This window comes from Lissotriton helveticus, chromosome 10 (genome assembly GCF_964261635.1).
Source record: "Lissotriton helveticus chromosome 10, aLisHel1.1, whole genome shotgun sequence".
Lineage (NCBI taxonomy): Eukaryota > Metazoa > Chordata > Amphibia > Caudata > Salamandridae > Lissotriton > Lissotriton helveticus.
The window spans coordinates 820,373,130-820,394,152 of record NC_136071.1 but is presented as its reverse complement, the minus strand read 5'-3'; the positions used below and the strand labels follow the sequence as shown (position 1 = coordinate 820,394,152).

At 43.3% G+C, this 21,023-nt stretch overlaps 1 protein-coding gene across 2 annotated transcripts in view; it reads left to right on the top strand.

Annotated features, from left to right (window-relative positions):
* PDSS1 (decaprenyl diphosphate synthase subunit 1) overlaps positions 1 to 21,023 on the top strand; it is a 299,714-nt gene that overhangs the window by 181,057 nt on the left and 97,634 nt on the right. For both annotated transcript variants that reach the window (XM_078663430.1, XM_078663431.1), the window contains exons 7-9: positions 8,986 to 9,095; positions 11,480 to 11,560; positions 18,207 to 18,320. In XM_078663430.1, the coding sequence (XP_078519556.1) occupies positions 8,986 to 9,095; positions 11,480 to 11,560; positions 18,207 to 18,320 (305 nt within the window). The remainder of the gene's footprint in view (positions 1 to 8,985; positions 9,096 to 11,479; positions 11,561 to 18,206; positions 18,321 to 21,023) is intronic.

The window sequence follows — 21,023 nt, the reverse complement described above, 5'->3', positions numbered from 1 at the left end:
GATAGCGTTTCAGGTAACCCAGTTTCCAGCCATCACTCCATTTCTTCCCTGTAGAAAAGTCTCTACAATCTTGGCTTTGGCACATGCTTTGCAAATCAAGCCCACGTCAGGACTGTATTGAAATAGTTCCCCAAGTTGCAGGCAATCCTTGCTTTGTAATTTGTGTCTCAGCATCCACAATTTCTTTCATCCATTCTTCCTTGAATACAAGGCAACATTTCTTCCTTTGTGGTGAAGCATCACACTCTGCAGAAGGTACAGCTTTGCGCTTGAACATATTTGTGATAACTGGGTTTAGCCTGCTAGGCCACAAAGTCAGCAAAATAAGGAACATGGCTAAAATTGATGCCCATATTCATTATTGCAGTCTGTCACATAATACTCAGGCATCGCCGGCAAAACGTAGAGTGTAATTACCTGGATTTTTCTGTCCACTGCCATGCCCTTTCAAACTTAAATGTAGTACTGCCCGTAGAGCCTGCAATAGAAGTAAAGATTGTTTCAGCACATTGTGAATTTGTGATACAGCAATATACCATGTGCACCATAAGGGAACTCTACCAAACAATTACCTGTTGTGCTTTTACTCATGTATGCCAGTTAAAATGTGTGGGGGTACTGTCTGCGAAACCTAGAACAGAAGAAAACATGGGTAAGGTATGTTGTTATACTACAATGCACAAGATGCACCACAGTTTAACTCTACCAAACAATTACCTGCTCAGCTTCTACTCTAGTATGCCTGTTAAATGTGTGGGGTACTGTCTGCAAAACCTACAACAGAAGAAAACATGGGTAAGGTATGTTGGTATACTACAATGCACAAGATGCACCACCGTTTAACTCTACCAAACAATTGCCTGCTCTGCTTGTACTCACGTATGCCCGTTTAAATGTGTGGGGTACTGTCTCCGAAACCTACGACATAAGAAAACATGGGTAAGGTATGTTATAGTACAATGCACAAGATGCACCAAAGTGTAACTCTACCAAAGAATTACTTGTTTGTTCTGCCTGTACTCACGTCTGCCTGTACAACTGTATTTGTAGCACAGTCTCACAAACCTGCAAAAGAAAAGGGGTGCAGATTGTGAATCTATTTACCCAGCACCCTCCAGATCCAACGTGGAACTTAAACAGAATTACCTTGTGTTTGTGGGTACTCACACCTGACCATTCAAATCCAAATACATTACAGACTGCAAACCTGCAATTGAAGACAAGATGGTTAGCAAAGGCTCTAAGAGTTACAATTAATGAATAGGACTGGCCCAGATACTCCAGTAGGAAAAACGACCAAATAGTTACCTGGGATTCCAGTTTAGGCAAATAGGCACGTTCCCCTGTGCTTCATTACTAGCATCCATTAGTCTAAACGTTTCTGCACCTCCCCACACAATCCAGCCACTCTCCTGCACTTTCTTTACCTTTTGCCATGTCAATGTTTTAACAGATATGCGTCCCATTCACACACATTTGCATGTACTCAAATTTGCAATAGACCATGGGCAACCTGCAAATATTTTCCCAAGGGCCAAAAATATTTGGTTTTGGTGTGACACAGACCCGCTCTGATGCATGCAGGGTAGTGGTAAGGGACTTGGGAGGTGTTAAGGTGGACTTGGAGGAGTATGTACATTTAGTGGCTGAACATTGTGGTACCAGAAAACTTGGGCTCAATACTGGCTTCTCCGTTTAACTTTGGCTGGATAACTCTGGAGATTGATGGACCAGCTGCAGAGAGATCGGATTTTTGTCTAGTGGAAGTTTTGACTCATAAAGTAGTGGAGGTGGTCAAAATGCCTGATGCAAAGCAGGTGAACCATGCAGATCACAAATTGCATGCAATGTAAATAGATCACAGCATTACTGCTTCTGTCAGAGAGCCCCTTTTGTTACTTGCAGTTTATAAGTTTAAATCCTAATATAGAAAAGTGAGCTATTAACTATCAAAGAGCTGCATGCAAACTGCAAGGTATAGATTAGAGCATTATTCATTTCCCCTCCAGTCTTTCATTATCCTAATGCTGCAAAAAGGTTTCACTTGGGCACAAATCAATTCTTATTATTAAAGCCACTCCCCAACCATGATGTTACATTTTAAATTCTCAGTGTGTTCTTTTTCAGACCAAGAACTTTTAAACTATACTGTCTACCATTATGGATGCCTTGTGACTTCTACAGCTTGTAGTCCTCGGTCTGATGTAACATTACCTATACATTGATTTACACACTATGATTCAGTGTTTCTGTGTAATGTGCATGCAATGTAAAGTGGGGTTAGGTAGATTGGAGTGGACTGGGGTAGATTGGGTGCCTTGGAGTATAATAGATTGGGGTGGGGTAGAGTAGTGTGGGATAAGTGGTGTGGAGGGGAGTGGAGTGTCATGGCATGTTGTGGAGTGCCTTGGTGTGGAGTAGCATGTTGTACAGTGGAGTGGCGTGTCAGAGTGGAAGGGCATAGAGCGAAGGGGAGTGGTATAAAGTGGAGTATGCATGGTGTGGTAGCGCACTACCATTACAGACAACACATTTTCAATTGAAATGAGCATTACATTTATACCAAAATGGGGTAAAACTCCACACAAACAATAATGTGTGAATAAGTCATCACCTATTGTATTTGTGTTTTCTCATATTCAAATATTTGTTTCCAGCACACTTTAGAGTTTACATTTTGTTTGCTACATTTGTACTGATATTAATCTATTTTGAAAAATTAGCACTGTTCATTTTTTATGTGCTAGGGAATAAAGTCCTACACCCTCTCCTCTTACATGGATGCCTTGCAGGATTGTTGCATACATTCTCTCACTTTGAAGTTAGAGAAAGAAAAGTAAACACCAAGCCCCCTCTGAAGCGAAAGCTTGACATTTGACCTCAGTCTTTAACCCCTTGTATGCTGATGACGGAACCGCTGCGTCATCAGCTGCGGGTGCGCTGTGCTGATGACGGAGCGGTTCCGTCATGGCCCGCCCCGCTCGATAGAACGCTCATGCGCAGCGCGAATTCCGCGCCTGCGCTGAGGGTTCTATTGAGCAGTGCGGGCCATGACGGAACCGCTCCGTCACCAGCATAGCTCAACCGACGCTGGTGACGGAGCGGTTCCGTCACCAGCATGCGGCCGCCGCGCGGCCGCCCCGCCCCCTTAGCACTGCGGCGGAATAGCCGCCGCAGTGAAGGGGTTAAATGCACCGCAAATGTGACAAGATAACACCAAGATGTAAAGGCCTGTTTACAGAAAGTGAGTTTGTGGAAGAATACAGTAATCAAAGTTTGGTCAACGGGAGAGACAAACTCATGCTAGACAGCCTAAAGCAAATAAAGCCAGCAAATAGAAAGCATGACAATGTGAGTTACAAACCCCAAGCCAACGGTAAGCAACGGGCAGAATGCATTCCTATGTCAGCTTTCTGAATGTCTCCAAAATGTTTTTAGCAAACCAGACAGCGTAAGGCTTTCAGCTAAAAAGTGAAAGCTGGCAGGAAAACTACACATTGCTGCAGGTAGGCAGGGGCGAAGTTCAGTGACAGACCAGGGGATGACAGGAACGGGCAACATTGCTACATGTGGGTAGGGAAGTGGTGCAGTCACAGATCAGTAGGTAGCAGAAATAGAAAACCTTGGTTCAAGGGAGCAGGGAAGAAAAAAAACTTGCTGGGGTAGAGAACAACAACAACAACCACAACAGCAGTGAAAGTGGCTGGGAAGGGCCCATGGTTAGCACTGAGCACTCAGTTAGGCTACCTTAAAGCAATTCATGTTACACCTCAGGGTTTAGTTTATGTATTAAAGCATATTCAGAAATGCAATCCTTTTATGCAAAACAGACTCCCATCCGAGTGGATGAGGAAAGAGCATATTTGTAAGAGACAAGCTTGAATGTCACCTCAATGGCATGCTGCAGCCAATTGCAGCGCTTGGGTATTGACTGCATAGGAGGAAACTGTATTACGGAAATGGCCCGGTGTTTTTATAGTGTCTGTGATTTACATTTATCTGTTCTCCAAGCGCTCTCAGTTACTTGCAGATAAGGGAACTGAATCACATGGCCGCATGGTGCCCAGTTCTAAGTCTCCTGCTGGTATTTTCTTTTTTTAAACTTCTGCAAAAAAGCACACGCCTTGTCAACGTTCTCACGCATTTCCTTACTAAATTGATCGTTGCTGCGGGGGGATTGTGTGCCTTTTGCTCTGAGCTGTGATGGCTGACACATTGTGCACCTCATAAAACCCTACTAAATGCCTCCTCTCTTCTCCCACCTACACTGGTGCCCTGAACTATCCTACAACATAAAAGGGTACCCCACATCCAAACCCGACAGGAATTATTGCCCCGCATCGGTAAACCCTAAATCAGAACTGTCCTCCAATCAGCATCACCAATAGCAATTGGCAGTTATTGGAATACAATGAAAGAGTGGAGGGGCTGGGCCCTGTAACTTGCAGAGACTTCCTTTAACTCTGATCCCATTCTGTGTCTTGCCTTCTTGATGCAATATCACAGAGGAAAATAGGAGTGAATTGTCTCACAATCTCACAAATCCGCATTACTTGGTGGATGGAAAAGAAACACATTGTTCGAAGATCTCGTCTCATTCTGACTTAGATACGCCCTCATGAGGCAGCAGATCTAGCAATCCTAAACCCTGTGGCCATATTGCAAGGCCTCCATTAAGAGCACATATAAGTACTACCTTTGAAGCGCCCTTCAGTAACACAATACTACAGCAAGTTTAAAAACACTGCGTGTCTGCCTTGGCTGTCTTGTTCAGGGCCAGCTCTAGGGTGGTGTGACCAGTGCCACCGCACCGGGTGCTGGCTTCCTGGGGGCGCCGTATTTGCAAGTTTAGTATGTTTTTTAAAGCACCAGCTGCCATGTTCCTTTCCTCCAGCAATTACCAGGCCTCACAAAAATGTCAAGTTAACTCCTGTGATTAATGTTCTTCTAGGAGAGAGATTGGAGTTTTGTATAGTTGATGTTTTGACTTATGTGAAGGTAGTGCAGAGGGTTAATATGCCTGCTGCAAACAACTTGTACCATGTAGATTACAGAGTGCATACAATGTAAATAGATCAGCAGGTTACTGCTTTTAAAAGAGAAATCCTTTTGTTACTTGCAATTTATAACCTAAAGTAATATAGAATAGTGCGGCATTAAGTTTCATCATAGAACTGCATACACACTGCAAAGTATACATTAGAGCATAGATTAATGTTGCAAAAAGGGTTAATATGGGTAGAAATCAATTCTTATTATTAAATAAAACTCCCAACTATGCTGTTTCTTTTTTTTACCGGATCTGAGTTTGTGCTTCTCTACACCAAGCACCCCTAAACTATACGGCCTACCAGTATGGATGGCATGTGACTCCTACACTTTTAGTCCTTTGGCTTATGTAGCATTTCCTATAAGCTGATTTACACAACTTATGTTTGATTGTCTATGTGTTATGTGTGTGTGTGATGCCTCTGACATCCTTTAATGGTATGAGTTTCGCTATACAACTAATTCAATGTATCTGAGAGAGTGGTTAATGGGATTTGGTCACTGTTAAAGGGTGTTAGTGAGAGAATCCATGGTGGAGGTGGTTATTGGGTGGGCGCCAACTAACATTGTCGCACTAGGCGCCGCCAGCGCTAAAGCCGGCCCTAGTCTTGCTGTATTGTTTTATTAGTAAAGCAAGGCTGCGGGAGAGATTGTGTGCTTTTACATAAATAGTCATGTTAATTGCAGCCCCTTTACACGCTGCGATTAACATGAATACTTAAATAAAAGCACACGATCTCCCCGCAGCCTCGCTTTACTAACAAAACAATACAGCAAGTTTAAAAATACTGCGTGTATTTCTAGGTTAATCTGCCTTGTTTGCTGAATTGCTGTATTGTTTTGGTAGTAAAGAGAGTCTTCGGGGGAGATTGTGTGCTTTCATTTAAGTATCCATGTTAATTGCAGCCCCTTCACGAGCTGCAATTAACATGGATACTTGAACAAAAGCACTCGATCTGTCCCGCAGCCTTGCGTTACTACCAAAACAATACAAATCCGAATGGATGTAAACAGCCACTTCCTGATCATAGTCCGGAGGTTTCTATGCAGCAACATGTACTATTTAAGATGGTGATAGCTGAATGCCTGTTTAAATCCCATCTGCAAATGCCTTTGAAAAGCAGCGCCGTAAATACTCTTGCGGGATATGCCGTCTGTCTATGCTCCACACATGGCACTGCGCGCTCGGGGTAGAGAAGTGTGCGCGGGCGGGCGCCTTATTGGGAACAGTGCACATAACTAAAGGTCCTCCTGACCGCCATAGACGCTTACATCAGAAGAACAAGTGGCAACACCTTTGTCACACTACCAATAATAAAAAGATTCCTGGAAGGATCAAACCGTGCTGCCACCAAGAGCAGCATTAGCACTCATGTGGAACCTAAATACAGAACCCATGGCAGAACCATTTGAACCAATGCCCAAGATGGGATTGAAGTTCCTAACCCTAAAGACAACGTTGCTAATAGTTATCCTGTCACTCAGCAGGGTTAGCGAGTACAAGCACCTACAATCCTAGAACCTCAAATCCACATGGACAAGGTTGGCCTGAGAACAAACCCACAGTTCCTACCAAAGGTGGTACCGCCTTTCCATGTCAACCAGAAGAACCAACTGCCAGCCTTCTTTCAGCATCTTTCAAGCAGAGATGGCACTCCATACCTTGGATGTGCTAAGAGCACTCATGTGCTTCCAACTTAGAGACCAAACCAATCCGAAAGGGGGGACCAGCTCTACGTCTCCTTTGCCAGGGGAGCAGCGGTACACAGGTAACCAAGGGAATGATTGCGAACGGGGTATAGTGGAAACTATCAAAATATGCTATGTAGAGGTGGGGAAGACCTTAGCCACACGGCCCAGGGTGCACTTGAACAGGAAGAAGACGCAATCCTGGCGTTTCTGGCAAACATACCGCTTGCCGACATCTGCATGGCTAGAACCTAGGCGACCCCACACACCGTCATCAAACATTACTGTATGGACATCCATTTAAAAACTCAAGCACAGGTGGGTCAACAGGTACTAAACACCTGTTTGCCAATTCACTTACATTTCAACCCATACTTCCCAGAGAACCAAACACCACTACGTAATCAGATGCACAGCATTAGAATCCAGAAGAGGATTCCTGCTGCAAAGCGAAATGGTTACTTGAAAGTACGAGTAGTTTTGCAGTCTGAAGAGTTTTCTGGATTCACATGCGACCCGCCTGCCTCCCCTGAAATGGGGGAAAAAGCAAACCGAAGAGAACTGAGATTCAAGACTGGAGGAAGTACGTGGAACAATATGTGCAAAAAAGGAAAAGGGTGAAAAAGAAAGAAAAGAATGGAAAATAAAATCTAAACTGGTGGCGACACACATGAACTTCCGGGGTCCTGTGTGACATCTCACAAGGGATGGTCTTATCACCAAATTATGTTTGACTCCACACAAAAAACAGGACAAAACATGATTCCCACCCACCAGATGATGGAATAAATGCACAGTATCTAAATCCAGATTAACTCTGGCTGCAGTGCAAAACTACTCCTACTGGTAAGTAACCATTTAAATTGGTTGACCAAGAGCAGTGCCTAGCTCGCACTCAAGCTGTCATCTCCCTGCTCCACAGCTTGGGATTTACAATAACTACCACCAAGCCCATCTAAATTAGGCCCTTTCTAGGGTCAATCCTCAGTGTCATCACAGGCTTGACTTAATCCAACCCTAACAGAGTGCTAGCTTTCCATCAACTACTGCCTCTTTTTTTAGCTAAATTGTTGCCTCTCAGTAATGCGCTTTTTAGGAGTGATGATTTCTTACATTGCCATAGTTCCCCGCGCCAGATCACATGCAGGAATTGCTTCCAGCACAATGGTCCCACGCTCAGGGTCATCTACAGGATCTCATGTTGGTGAAGGCCAGTACTCCTCACTCTCTGCAGTTGTGGAACAGCAACAATCGGTTGCAGGGCAGACCCTTCCTGGACCCCATTCCACTGGAGACCAACACCATGGTCGCATCTTTCTTTGGCAAGACCATCACCATGGGCGCATGCTTCTTTTTCTCAGTTGCACCGCCACACCATAACAGTTCAGAGTCCCTGGTCACTGTAGCAACAGGGGTTTCGCACCAACTACCTCTAACTTCTCTACATTTATCCTGCTGTCCAATCCTCCTTCCAGAACACTCTGAGAAATGTAGTATTGATAAAAATAGACAACATGACCACCATATACTGCCTACTGAAACATTGCAGTACTCAGTCGCCACAGCTTTCAGCACTGGCGCCATTAAATACATTTTCTAGTGGAGTATCTACTGGTAGTATACAAAGACTTTTGGGTCCTGCTCAGCTGGTCACATCAAGTTCACAAGGGGAAACTCCATCCACAAATCCTTGCCTACTGTGCTAGGGTTTCCTGCAAATAGACATATTCGCCACTTGTGAAGATGCAAAATCTCAAAACTTCACCTCCAGGTTTCCACACCGACAGTCCATAGGCAATGCCTGATATGTGAACTGGTCAAGGATATTTCTCTACGTTTCTTCTCCTCTTATTCCTTTTGTGTTAAAGAAGCTACAACAAACATTTCTCACCTTCATCTTGGTGTCTTCCATGTAGGCCAGACAAACATGGTTCTGAACCGTCATAGAGCTATCTACCTCAGGCAGGACCATCTCATGCAGCAGCAGGGCAAGATCTGTCACTCCAACCACATACAACTCTATCTTTGAGGATTGTTAGCGTTTTCCCTGGAGGTGCATTGTAGTTATCTTCTTGCCTAAGATTTCAAGAATTGTTCATAACAAATGCAATGACCTAATGTTTCTTTAGGGTGAGTTTACTTTGTGTGTAACTTCGTTTGCTTCTGTTACAGTGATTTTTTCCTAACAACAGATTGTTGCATGATAATTATGATAGCCTAAATAAAGCATTTAAATCTTCCTTTTAGGTGAATTTCTTCAACTTGGCTCAAAAGAAGACGAGAATGAGAGATTTGCACACTACCTCGAAAAAACCTTTAAGAAGACTGCTAGTCTCATAGCCAACAGTTGTAAAGCAGTATGTACGTTCTGTTTCTCTTCCAGTAATACTTAGAAAATGAAAACAGTCACATATCAGTCACATATCACTCAGTGTTTCTCCTGTCTACAGAATTGTGCTTGCAAGATTAGGATCAATTCCAACATTGATAAACTGTGCTTAACATGTTTTTTTGGACTCAGCCCAAATAAACCTGTAGCAATCACAAATATTTGCCAAGCGGGCTATAAATAATTTGTCTGCACTCCTCTGCTTGCGCCACAAGGCCTTTGCTTGAAATTCACTTTTGCCAAGGTTAGGGGTTGCAATATTCAGGCTTGCGACTGCCTTTAGTCACTGAACTACTTGGTGTATTGTAACATTTTAAAAATGTAGTAGACTATAGTAAATCCTGTACAAACAACTGTTCCTAATGTTAAATAAAATGTCAATGGATGACATAATAAATAAGAGTATGAGGAGGAATTCTAAACTGTCAATGAAAACCATATATAGCTAATTCCCCTAAAGTTTTGACAAAATGTAACGTACTAGTAACTCTTTAGTGCAGATTAATTATTTGTGCTTTCTGTAACATTAGTTAAATCTGTCATCAATTAATATAATCTGTGTTTGGTAAGTCTCAACCCCTATTTTGATATTTTAAAAATATGTAATTGGTGAACTTTTTTCTAATGGGAAGCAACTGATACATATGTTACGGTTTATTTCCACTGCCAAATTTTGTGTGTGTGATCTAAAACAAACTTTATACTTAGATTCTGAATTTACATGCACAGAACCGTAGAAATTCAGCTGTTATAGTTAGGTATTGCAAGTAACTAGAACTCATGTCGCCGCCATCCACAGTTTATGCATTAATAATTTCATACTAAATGTTGCAATGATGATGATAATGATGCTATAGGAGCTCATTTCTGTACTATGTGGGGTAAGTAGATGTAATAGTTCCCTTAAAGCACGAGTTCTAGTTACTTGAAATGATATTGTGTGTGTAAATTCAGAACCTAACTTGAACGTCCTTCTAATCATTGTTTTTTTGGGGGGTTGGGGGTGAAAATGTATACATATCTTCAGGATTCGTAAAGCAGTGCAAATCACTTGTGCCAGTCTCAAGGCGCAGAATTGTTTTCTTTCTTTTTGTTTTTTTGTGTGAATTTCTAAGGTTTTATTAATGAAAATTCCTAACTATAGCACCTCTGTAACCTTTGATTTTTTTTTTGTGAATTTCCATAGTTATTTAAATGCAGCAGGGGTTGACTGCAGGGCCTGGCCTGTGGCCAGCCTCTGCAGCCAACCCTCCTTCCCCTTGTGCTGCCAATCCCACACTGCGCAGGGGCATGGGGTCGTGGGCCCCCGCCCCTTTAATTATGCCTCAGTCCTGGGGGATGGGGTCCATGGGGGCTTAAGGAGGCTTGAGGAGAGGAGCCACACATGCTTCTATGTAAAATATAATGCACCGCTCCATAGCCTATGGGGGGGGGGGTGATATTTCTTTTGCTTTTAAGCCTAGGAGGCGTACTTTTATGCTTATTTTTATTTATTTATTGTTCATATTTGTGGTAAAAATAAAAAAGTGTTTAGCCCTACAAGGCCTTTTGGAGCAGGTTATTCCTATCCTGCTCTCTTATATTTTTTTTAATACTTTGTTTCAGGACAGGGGACTGAGTTCTTCAGTGGCTACCACCTCATTTTTGTATTCACCTATGCATTAGTATTATTATTTAGCTAATTATGTTTAAGTCCCTGCTGCTACACTATCACACCTTCTTTCCTTTCGCAATGACTGCCTGATCACTTAATTGTGGAAATATTTACTTAATCTGTCTCTTTTGTGAGTGTTTATTTTTCTCCTATAATCCATCACCAACTGCAGTCCTGTTTAAAGCAGTAAGCTATTGTTTGATGGATGATGATAAAAAATGAAAATGTTCAGTGGTATTGTGCAGTAATGGTGTCACCATTATTGTACGCTAGCTCTCTGATATTGTAATTTGTCCCAATTTGCTGCAGTCGTTGGCTTCCATGTACCTATGTAGCTTCTTTGGAAAAGATTATAGCTCTTCACATATGACCTCCTTACTAGAAATTATTAAATATAAGACAAAATAGAAAATATTTTAACTTACAAATGTCTACTGGCAGTCGAGCATTACATTCATGAAGTATAAAGGTTCTTCAATCTGTGAGATCACGGATCACATTTAAAATACAAGACCTGGTAATTATTCAGACTGGATAACTGAACGGAGAATCTGTCCATTATTTGTGTTAAGTGGGTGTGATTTATCATGGTTCCGGAGCAATTGTTCTGAAATAGCCAATTATGCATTGTCTGTGAAAAGTAGAAATAAAAAACAATTAAGCCATTATCTACTATACAGCTTAGTTATTTTTTTCAGGTGTCAATTCTGGGATGCCCGGATCCAAAGGTTCATGAAATTGCTTACCAGTATGGAAAGAATATCGGGATAGCTTTTCAGGTATTGTGTGGTTGTGTTTTTTATTTTGCCAGTTTCCCATTCTGAATGACTGTATTTATTTACCCAATCAGATTTGCAATAATATGTGGTCGTGGTTGGTAAATAATGACGGTTGTTGTTAAAAAGTTACGGTTACATTATGTCTGTGTTTAAACGGTTATTCCTTGGGTAGGTTACCAACTGAGATCCCATCATTTTACATTGAGGGTTCTAAATTTAATGCTGCATCATAAAAAGTTGACTTGAGTTGTGTGTTAAGCTTACTGGGCTTTTCCGTTCTAGACTCTGTATGGTAGGTCCTATCTCATTTTACAGGAGTCAGCCGAGACAACTCATGATTTGTTAAGCTTAGGGTGAAGAGACAAATGGGGGTACATTCTGGAAAAAGATTCTGGTTGGAAGAACCAGAGTACTCGCACATCTCATCTCAGTTTGACATTTGATATTAACATTACCTAATATACAGTATGTGAGCATTTGCCAAAAGTACATGTAGCCAAACAAAAAATTTGGTGGATTTATCCTCCGAGAAACGAAACTTCTAGCCTGGTGTGGTCAGGTAGGAAATGGAAGAGACATACTGTCAAACTCTTGGAACTAACCACAGTCCACTCAAAAGGCCCAACTTTCTTCATTAGTTATGTACAAATTGACAACCATTTCTAATCTGAATCCCCTCTCTCCCCCATCAGCACACTCATGCATGGTCTTGACTTTTATGGTGATTGGCAAGATCGAATAGTTTCACGTATACTAGCCCAACCCGGTAGAGGTTGGGGGGGAATAATGGTCTCATGGTGTATTTGTTAGGTGTGTGTAAAAATCAACCTTGCCTTCAGACTTGTAAGAAGAAGTCCTACCCAAAGATACATTTTACGACTATACCTTCTGGTCTAAGGAGGACAGCTGTTGCCTAAAAACTGCTAAGCAGGAAATGTGATCTGGTAAACGTTCCCATGAAGACATTGGTGATTTGGCTACAAGGTTGTCTGATGTGTAATCTACAAAGCTTTCAAAAAGATCTGTAAAGCTCACAAGAGAATGCCTTCAAATTATTTATCCGCACACAACTTTTTTTTAATAGTCTATAAGATATATGCAGCTTAAAATCTTTGCAGTAAACACTTTCTTACTCATAGCTCTTTCCCAAACTATTCACTCACCTGCTCCTAATTTGTATTCACGTTGAATGTATGTTTTCTTGTACAGGAGATGTCTTGAGTTTCCTGACAAGTGCTCTCTGATTTTATTTGTTGCTCACTAGCAAAGTGGTAGACTCTGATGGGTAGTCTGGGCACAACCAAAGCAGTACTGTTTTCAACAATGATGACTGCTGTCCTCCTGCCCCGGACAAGGCACCACCAGTAGTGTGTGATAGCTGAATATTAATAGTAGGATACAGAGCTTCTGAGACCCTTACGGGTGAGGAGCGCACGTCACAAATTACTGAACGATTGATTGAGCTTCTCCAGTGTTAATACTAGTGTACCATGACTGGACCTCCTGATTGTCTATAGCATGCATGGATGTGCTTTTGTACAAGAAAGGCAGGGTGCCCATGTGACACCTCTCCTCTTGGATGTATCTAAACCCAAGTGTGTAGGGTGCTACCTCCATTGGGCCTAATGGTAGGCAGTGCATTTGTCTACCCAGTGTGACTAATTGTAAACTAATTGCATGTGTTTCTGTTTGAAAAAATATCCTTCAACTGGAGCGAAACAATCCTTGTGCTGAGTGGATGTGGACCAAACCAGAGCAACTCTAAACAATAACTGTGGGCAAGAGCATATCCAAAAGACTGCACACCATATTGCACTACTCCCCCAGAGACTGATTGGACCTCTGTGGCTGGTTGCCCATGGATCTGTTACATGAGAGCAAAAAGCAGTTTGTTGTGATTGTCAGCCTCAGACGGCTGGGTTGGCTTTGAATCAGAGTGGTCATTTGATCAGTCCATCTGCTGTGATCCTGTACTGGATTTAAGCTGATCCCTTTGGCTTATCTACTCATTTTATTTGGCAGAAGTACCAAAGGCAGAATCATTGGCAGTCTTCCTAGTGTGGTAAGCACACACCCAAAAGTCTGAGAAAGGCTTGCGATTGCAACTTAAAGGAGAGAGGAGTGGACCTGTCTGACATGTGAAGACCCGGCAATAAAACTGTGATCCCCTTCTGCCATGATGACTTTCAACATGCGAAGCTGCTGAAAATTGAGAAGTGAAATTGCCCTGAACACAGAGAATTGAAGTCTGATGAGAGAAGGGTTCAGTTGGTGATGGCTGATCCAGCTCTTTTCTTCTCCATCGCAGATCATCTGGTGAGCTGCTGTCCGATCCAAAGTCTCAAAACCCAACAGTGCCTGAGGTTCTTAGAGATTCTAAGCACAGCAGTGCAAGGTAATAAACCTGCAGAATTCAGAACCTACCGTTTTTTTATTCAATTACTCAGAACCCATAGATAGTTTGAATAATCAGCATGGTTTCATTCTGTATCTGACGTCTGCCTACTCCTATATCCTTTCCTAGACAAAAGGTGGACTCCCCAGAACGCTTTGCAACTGTACGGAGCACTAAAAAATTCCATATGTCGGGTATCGGATATATTGAATCTAATTGGATCCCCCACAAACGGAATAGTTTCCCATACCGGAGTAATAACACAGGGTTGGAAACGATTACTGACCTTAGGGGGGGGGTCAGATCCTTTGGTTGTGATGTTTACCTTTAAGACACACAAAATAATTTCTCCATGCTCCAGGTAGGACTGCTCAACCTTTAAGCATTCATCAAACCAGGCAAAGTAACCAACAAGAATATGTTAACTACTTGGAACTTACTGTCACCTGTCTGCCTCCATTGGCCTACCTCGTTTCTTGACTACTGTTACTTCACTGTTTGTAATTGTTCATTAGGACTGCACCAACCTCAGGAATGTGTGTCAAAGACCCATTGAAAAGGTCTTCCATAAAAACCTGAGTGCAAAAGCTGCAATGTCTCCAGGAGTTTGAGTCAATCTCATTAACTAAATTGGATTTTCAAGACCATAAAACAATGAAGTACTCCAATGAAGGAAAAGTTGCCCTGTCCTTTAATATGTTCAGTTAGCCGCCAACAAATACAGCATACGGCGGGAGGCTAATGACCAGATCTAAACTTTTAAGATACAATGTCCACATACCTGTGGATCCACCGATGTTTGATTCCATGTATGTCCTGCAAGTCTCATTTACAACAGCCTTAATAGTGAGGTGGGGGGGAGGGGGAGGCTACTACACCTTATATATGACAAAGGTAAGTTATATGACCTCTTGTGTACTAATGGTTCAGCTGAGAAGAGTCCGGATGAAGGAATATAAGTTATACTTAGAAGTAACTCCCTTAGAATGGGAATGTGTTGAAATATTTATAACACATTAACATCCGAGTTGTTGTTCACACTGCACGCAGCATCAAGTCACACTTACTACTTTGTGAATAACGAGAGCAAAACACCCTAATGCATTGGACCTATTTCTAGTAAGGGCATTGTTGTGTCTTGGACCACTAGGCCCACATGCTGCACTGGCACAGGGCATGTGCACCTAGCCCCTTTTATTTGCAGGGCCACCTGACTGGTGACACCTGTAATTGGGTGGGTGTATAGTGTGGGTGCAACACAGGTGGAATACTAGAGCTTTTCCCCCAGGACACTACATCCCTCCCAAACTTTAATGAAAAAAACTAAATTCCAACCTATGAAAAAACAAAACAATAATACACAGCACCAGTGAGTCTCTTCAGGCCATCTGCCGGACAGTGCTGGAGCCCTGGGCTGCACTGTCAGGAGGCTTTAGTCCACCTCAGTGATGTATTTCAGACCAGCCTGGTCTCGCAGTGTCTGAGTGTATTTATACAGTTCAAATAGCTCTGCGTCAGGAGCGGTGGTGGAGTCTACTTTGGCGATCTTCTAGCAGGCGCTCAGGTTAGGGTGGACCGCAAACCTGCAAATACTGAGGATGACCTTGGTGGATGAGGACCTTTTTTGGAGGTGAGGATGCTTCCCCGTTCCTGCTAGCAGAGCAACTTCCGACTTGCCTCTACTGCCTGAACTCCCCTCTCACTGGAGTCTCCTGGAGGGCCTTCCTGCCCAGCTTCCATGGGACCATGTGGGCCTCTCGTAGGCTGCGCTGAATCACTGCCAACAGGACCACAGCCAAATCACTCATGCAGCCGCAAAGGGTGGCGTCTCAGAATCTGTGTGCTCTCACCTTTAGGACGCATGTTCACATGCCTCCATCAGATGGTGTTTAGCTTACCAGTCTCAGTCTGCGACCTCCACGCTTCCTGGTGCCTGTCGTGGAGCTGCTGCCGATGCATCTCTCAGATTCGGATACCCTCTCACCGGAACTCCTTTGAGGCCCTTGCCCCTGGATTGCCACGTGACTGCATGGGTGCTGAGGGCCATGGCCAAGCCTCGTGTAACCCCAAGGGTGGCTAGTCCAATGGTCGGGTATATGCTTCTTCAGCAGACTTCAGGTTTACGGGGGCACAGAGAAGGTTCCTGGGTGGCTAGCCTCCCACAGCGCCAGGCGTGCCTTGTTGAACTCCGGATGTCTTGAATGTTTAGATCCACTCTGGTGGTGCTGCTCCTTAGATGTTCATGGTGATGATGCACCTGGATGATGAATACAATAATTTCCTTACACTTGGGCAACAGGCGGCGATCTCTTGCATTAGGTGACTTCATGTAGTGAGGAGGACTGGAGAGACTGGGTGGCCATTTACGGGTACAGGTGAGTGGACGGTCGCACTGAAGCTTGAGACCCGGATGTAGATTGTGCGTGCTAGTAGTTTACGGTTGGTCCTCCCGCGGAGCTATCTCCAGTGACGTCTCTGCACCCCGGTGGCTGGCTCGTTTTGATGAACACCTTTCCAGTGCTGGCACGCATCCTATGTCCTATCACTCTTCTCCTTTCCCCTCTTGCATGCCTGTGGTGGTGGTTCGCCCTATGGCGTGCCACTCTCCTCTCCTCCTTCGCGACCGGGTTCCTCCCTCTGATGTGGGGCCTTGCCACCTGTCTCATGTTTCCGCCACATGGACATCACACTGGTCGTGGCGGGTTCTTAGGACTATGGCTTCTCTTTGCTGCGGACCTGTCGCAGGTCTTTCCGTTCGACCTCAAAATTTGACGTTGAGCACCAGGATGACAATTCATCCATTGTAGTGGTGCGGTCTCTTCAAGACCAGCCTTGAATACCACAGGCAAGTTGGACATATCTCTGCTAAGATAAACACAAAACACGACACACTTCTGGAAATGCAATGTCCGTGCCCATCACTAGATGGCGGGAGCATGCAAAGCATGTCAATCTGCAGCACTACAGGGCTGCAAACCGTTTGTTACAAGTCAGTAACATTTTCCATATTTCCCATCGACAAATATTAAATAATTCTCCCATATAGAACCTGTAGATCTTCACAAGCCAGGCAAAGGAAATATAATTGAAACTATAAAGGTATTTATACAGATGGTCTGGAGGATACAGTCTTTGTCCATTCATTTTCAGGTTAGATTTCAGAGATATAAAATAATAGTTTAAATTATGTGACTAAAAGACATTTGTATAGGTGGAACAAAGAATGCTTAGCTCAGCACATTTTCTAAAGCAATCTCAAATGGCAAAATGTATTTTAAGATGGACAAATTTCAGATTTCACTTAAATTGAGTGTTATCCAATATTCTATAATTTGCGTTGATCACATTTCAAACATTTGTATGGATATTTGTGGCTCGCACACTCAGAAAGGATCAGTTCACGCAAATCTGTATTTCTTCAATCTTTATTTTTTCTTTTCTGCAGTAGCCAAGGTGTTTCATCTTTTTGAAAGACTTCTTCATGGCTCCTCACTCAATGTGCAAACACGCGGAGATTGACCATAACGCGTATCTATGCACTTATAGAGGAAGGGATCAACAGTGGCCAGAATACATGCCCGTTTGAAACTGCGTGGGCCTGGATCTTGATAATAACTTTCTGAGATTGAGGTTTTATGCATTATGAAGACTATCTAATACATATGAGAGAGTCAAATAGGTGTCGAGATAGGACTTGGATGACAAAACGAGAGTGACAATTCTATAGGAATGCTATTACAGGAAACTGAAATTCACGGTGACCAAAAGGAAGGAGAAACACTCAGTGGCAAATGAACATTGAGTGAGGAGCCCTGAAGAAGTCTTTCAAAAAGACGAAACGCGTTGGCTACTGCAGGAAAGAAAAAATTAAGATTGAAGAAATACAGATTTGTGTGAACTGATCCTTTCTGAGTGTGCGAGCCACACATATCCACACAAGTGTCTGTTGTGGAAGGTTCTTCCACGATTAGGAGAATCGAAAGGATCTGACTCTGTTGACGAACGCACCTCCTGTTAATACATTTCCCCAATTCAAATAAGTGCGGTATCTTTTCCTAGATCCTTGTTTGTGAATCCTTCACATTTCAAACAATATTTTGGTACTGAGAATAATATGAGATAGTGTGAAGACTGACATACTTTGTTTTAAGTGCGAAGACTACAAGCACTGTTTAAGAGCTTTTACTATGTACGTTTCTGTTCAGAAATGGGCCTGAACAGGTTTGAAAATGTTATCATTTTTGTTTACAGTTGATAGATGATGTTCTGGATTTTACAGCCTGTGCAGGACAACTGGGGAAACCGACTGCTGCAGATTTAAGGCTTGGATTGGCTACAGGACCAGTATTATTTGCTTGTCAGCAGGTAAGTTTGAATAGTGTTTCCACAGAAATGTTTATTTAATTTGTTATGTCACTATAATTTTTGGGTTGGCTGGATTTAATGTGTTCATGTTTGTCTGATTAAGGGAGTCCAGCATACACAGAGTTAGGTATATTGGTGTTCTGTTGCACCCTGTTTTCTGTTGATTCCGGCACGATCATTGTGTACTGCATTATGTCAGTACTAGTAATGGTCATAAGACTGTATTGTTATTTCCTTTCGACACATTGTTGACAATGCTAAATTGTTGCTTGTTCTTGGTAAAACGATCAAATAAACTTAATTAAAAAATAAAAATCACAATTCAAGGTAACCTTTTATTTAATTTTCTTCAGAGTCCTTCTAGTCAAGGTGGTAGGGTAGAAGGCTCAATGATTCAAATGATAATTGATCTCTGTAGTTCCGCTAGCTCCCTAAGTCCAAATGGTGGATGTGGTTAGGGTATTGATAAGAAAATGTGCAGTCTCAGCTGCATATTGAATTATAGGGGTGTGTTCCTCCAATTGGACATACAGAGATTTTAGAGTAGCGTTGATCAACTCTCAAACCATTTACCCTTTAATGAGGTATCTGAAACACAGATGGGCTGCATCGACTTTCAGGCATCCAAAGCAGCATTCATGGAGTATTTTGTGGACAGTGTATTGTGGTTTGCCCTGCATTCTGTCCTGCAATTTTAAACCGTTGTAGTCCTTTCAGTGCTGGGAAGGCAGCATGGTTCCAGGCTTTTTCTAGTTTGCTCAAAGTCTTAGCTGGCCTGTGTCTCGTGCACTGTAGTAGCTCATGCAAGGCATTGCCACAGTTTGGATTCAGACAACCATGGTCAGTAAAAGGAGGACCCTTTGCCGAACCATGGGTGATGACATTTTATTTTGGTGCCTATACTGATTTCAGGCATTAGAGATGGTAAATATTGAATGTTGCTTCGAGTTTGCATTCCTTCTATGTCTGTAGGTTTGGAACCACACAAGATGACCCTTTGAACAGTAAGGCTACTGGTGCTTCTCACCCAGTATCTAGTACTCTCTTTTAGACTTTTTGAGCCAGTACATGTTCAGATGAATCCATTCTTGGACAGGTGGCTAGCAGTCAGCAGTTTGTTGCTAGTCCCCAAACCCTTCCTAGATCTTTTAGCCTTAGCGCTTTCTTTCTTATCCCTTCTCGGTCTGTAGGGGTACCTGTCAGAGTTGCCCACTATCCTGAAATGTCTCTTTTCTATGGAGCCTCTAGCAGTATTCCTGCACCAATCAGACCAAATCAAAGGAAGCCCTATGCCCGGAGGCCCCTCTACACTGTATCTATATGCAGATAACATTTTACTCACCCTGTCGGCCTTACCCTCCTCCATCCCCCACGGTGCTAGAGATTATGGATGCTTTTGCAGTAGTATCCGACTACAAGGTGAACTGGGGAAAGAGCGAGGCCTTGCCACTGTCGCAAATTACCACACGCCGCCATTGAGGGTTATCCATTCCTGTGGAAGAATTCCCTTATGTTTTTTGACATCTTAGTTAACAGAGGCCTAGAGCGCATGGTGGCAGATAACATAGACCCACTTATGGAGCACATGCGATTGGATTCCGCAAAGTGGTCCCACCTGAATCTCTCTCTTTGGGGATCAACTCAAGCAGTAAATAAAAATGGTCACCCTGCCCCGAATCACATACGTGTCGGGCATGCTTGCCCAAATATTACCCCTCTAGACCCTCTGTCAGATAGACAAGACCATTAAGGCCTTCATCTCGTTTTCAGTGAGACCTCGTCAATTTGGAAGCTTATTGCCCGTATATCAGCAGGGGGAGTGGGCTTGCCATCTGTGGAGCGTTACTGTCTAGCCTTCTATTTGGCACAAAAGGCGTGCATGCACCCCTGGGTCAAAGACCCCTTGTTCTGGGTCAAGATTGAACACGTACTCCAGGAGGCCTCGTTAGGACTACAAGCCATCTATCTTCCTGGCCCCGCTGCAATCGGTTCCCTCAACCCTATGCTGAAAGTCATGTACACTACCTGGATATGGGCTCATAGGCTCATAAGCTCTTTTCGGTTGATGCGCATCTCCATGACAAGTCTCCCCTCTGGAACAAAACTGGTATTCACATAGGTGGTCCCAGCTTGATTGGGGCCCCTGTCGCAGAGCTGGGATTTTAACCCTCACACACCTGATTTCTGGTGGCGAACTCAAGTCCTTTGAGATGCTATGAGAAGAATTTGGCCTGCTGCGTAGTTAACAATGGCACTATACACAACTGCAGTATTGTCTGCTAAGCAAACTAGGTCCTCAACCCTGGACCATCCCGTTTCCCAGTGCTGTTTTACCTTAACAATTGGGGTCAGTTTAAAGGTGTGATGTCCAGGTTCTACAATCTGATTCGCCACTTCTACACCCAATGGCAATTGGCTAGCCTCAGGATGACCTAGCAGGCTCACCAGCAGGTGGAATATGATGATGATGAGGAGGAGGAGTATTGGGAAGAACTCGTGGAAGCCCTGGAATGGGGAGTCCAGGAAGCACGGCTGAAGCTCAGTCTATTTACGATTATTCAGGGCTGGTACTAGACCCCAGCACTGCTTCAGGTTGCAGGGTTGCTCCTTCACTCTGCCTGTTGATGATGCGATCACTCTCCCTGTGATGTAGTTCATATATTACTGGATTGTCATGTCATTCACCCCTTATGGACAGCAGTG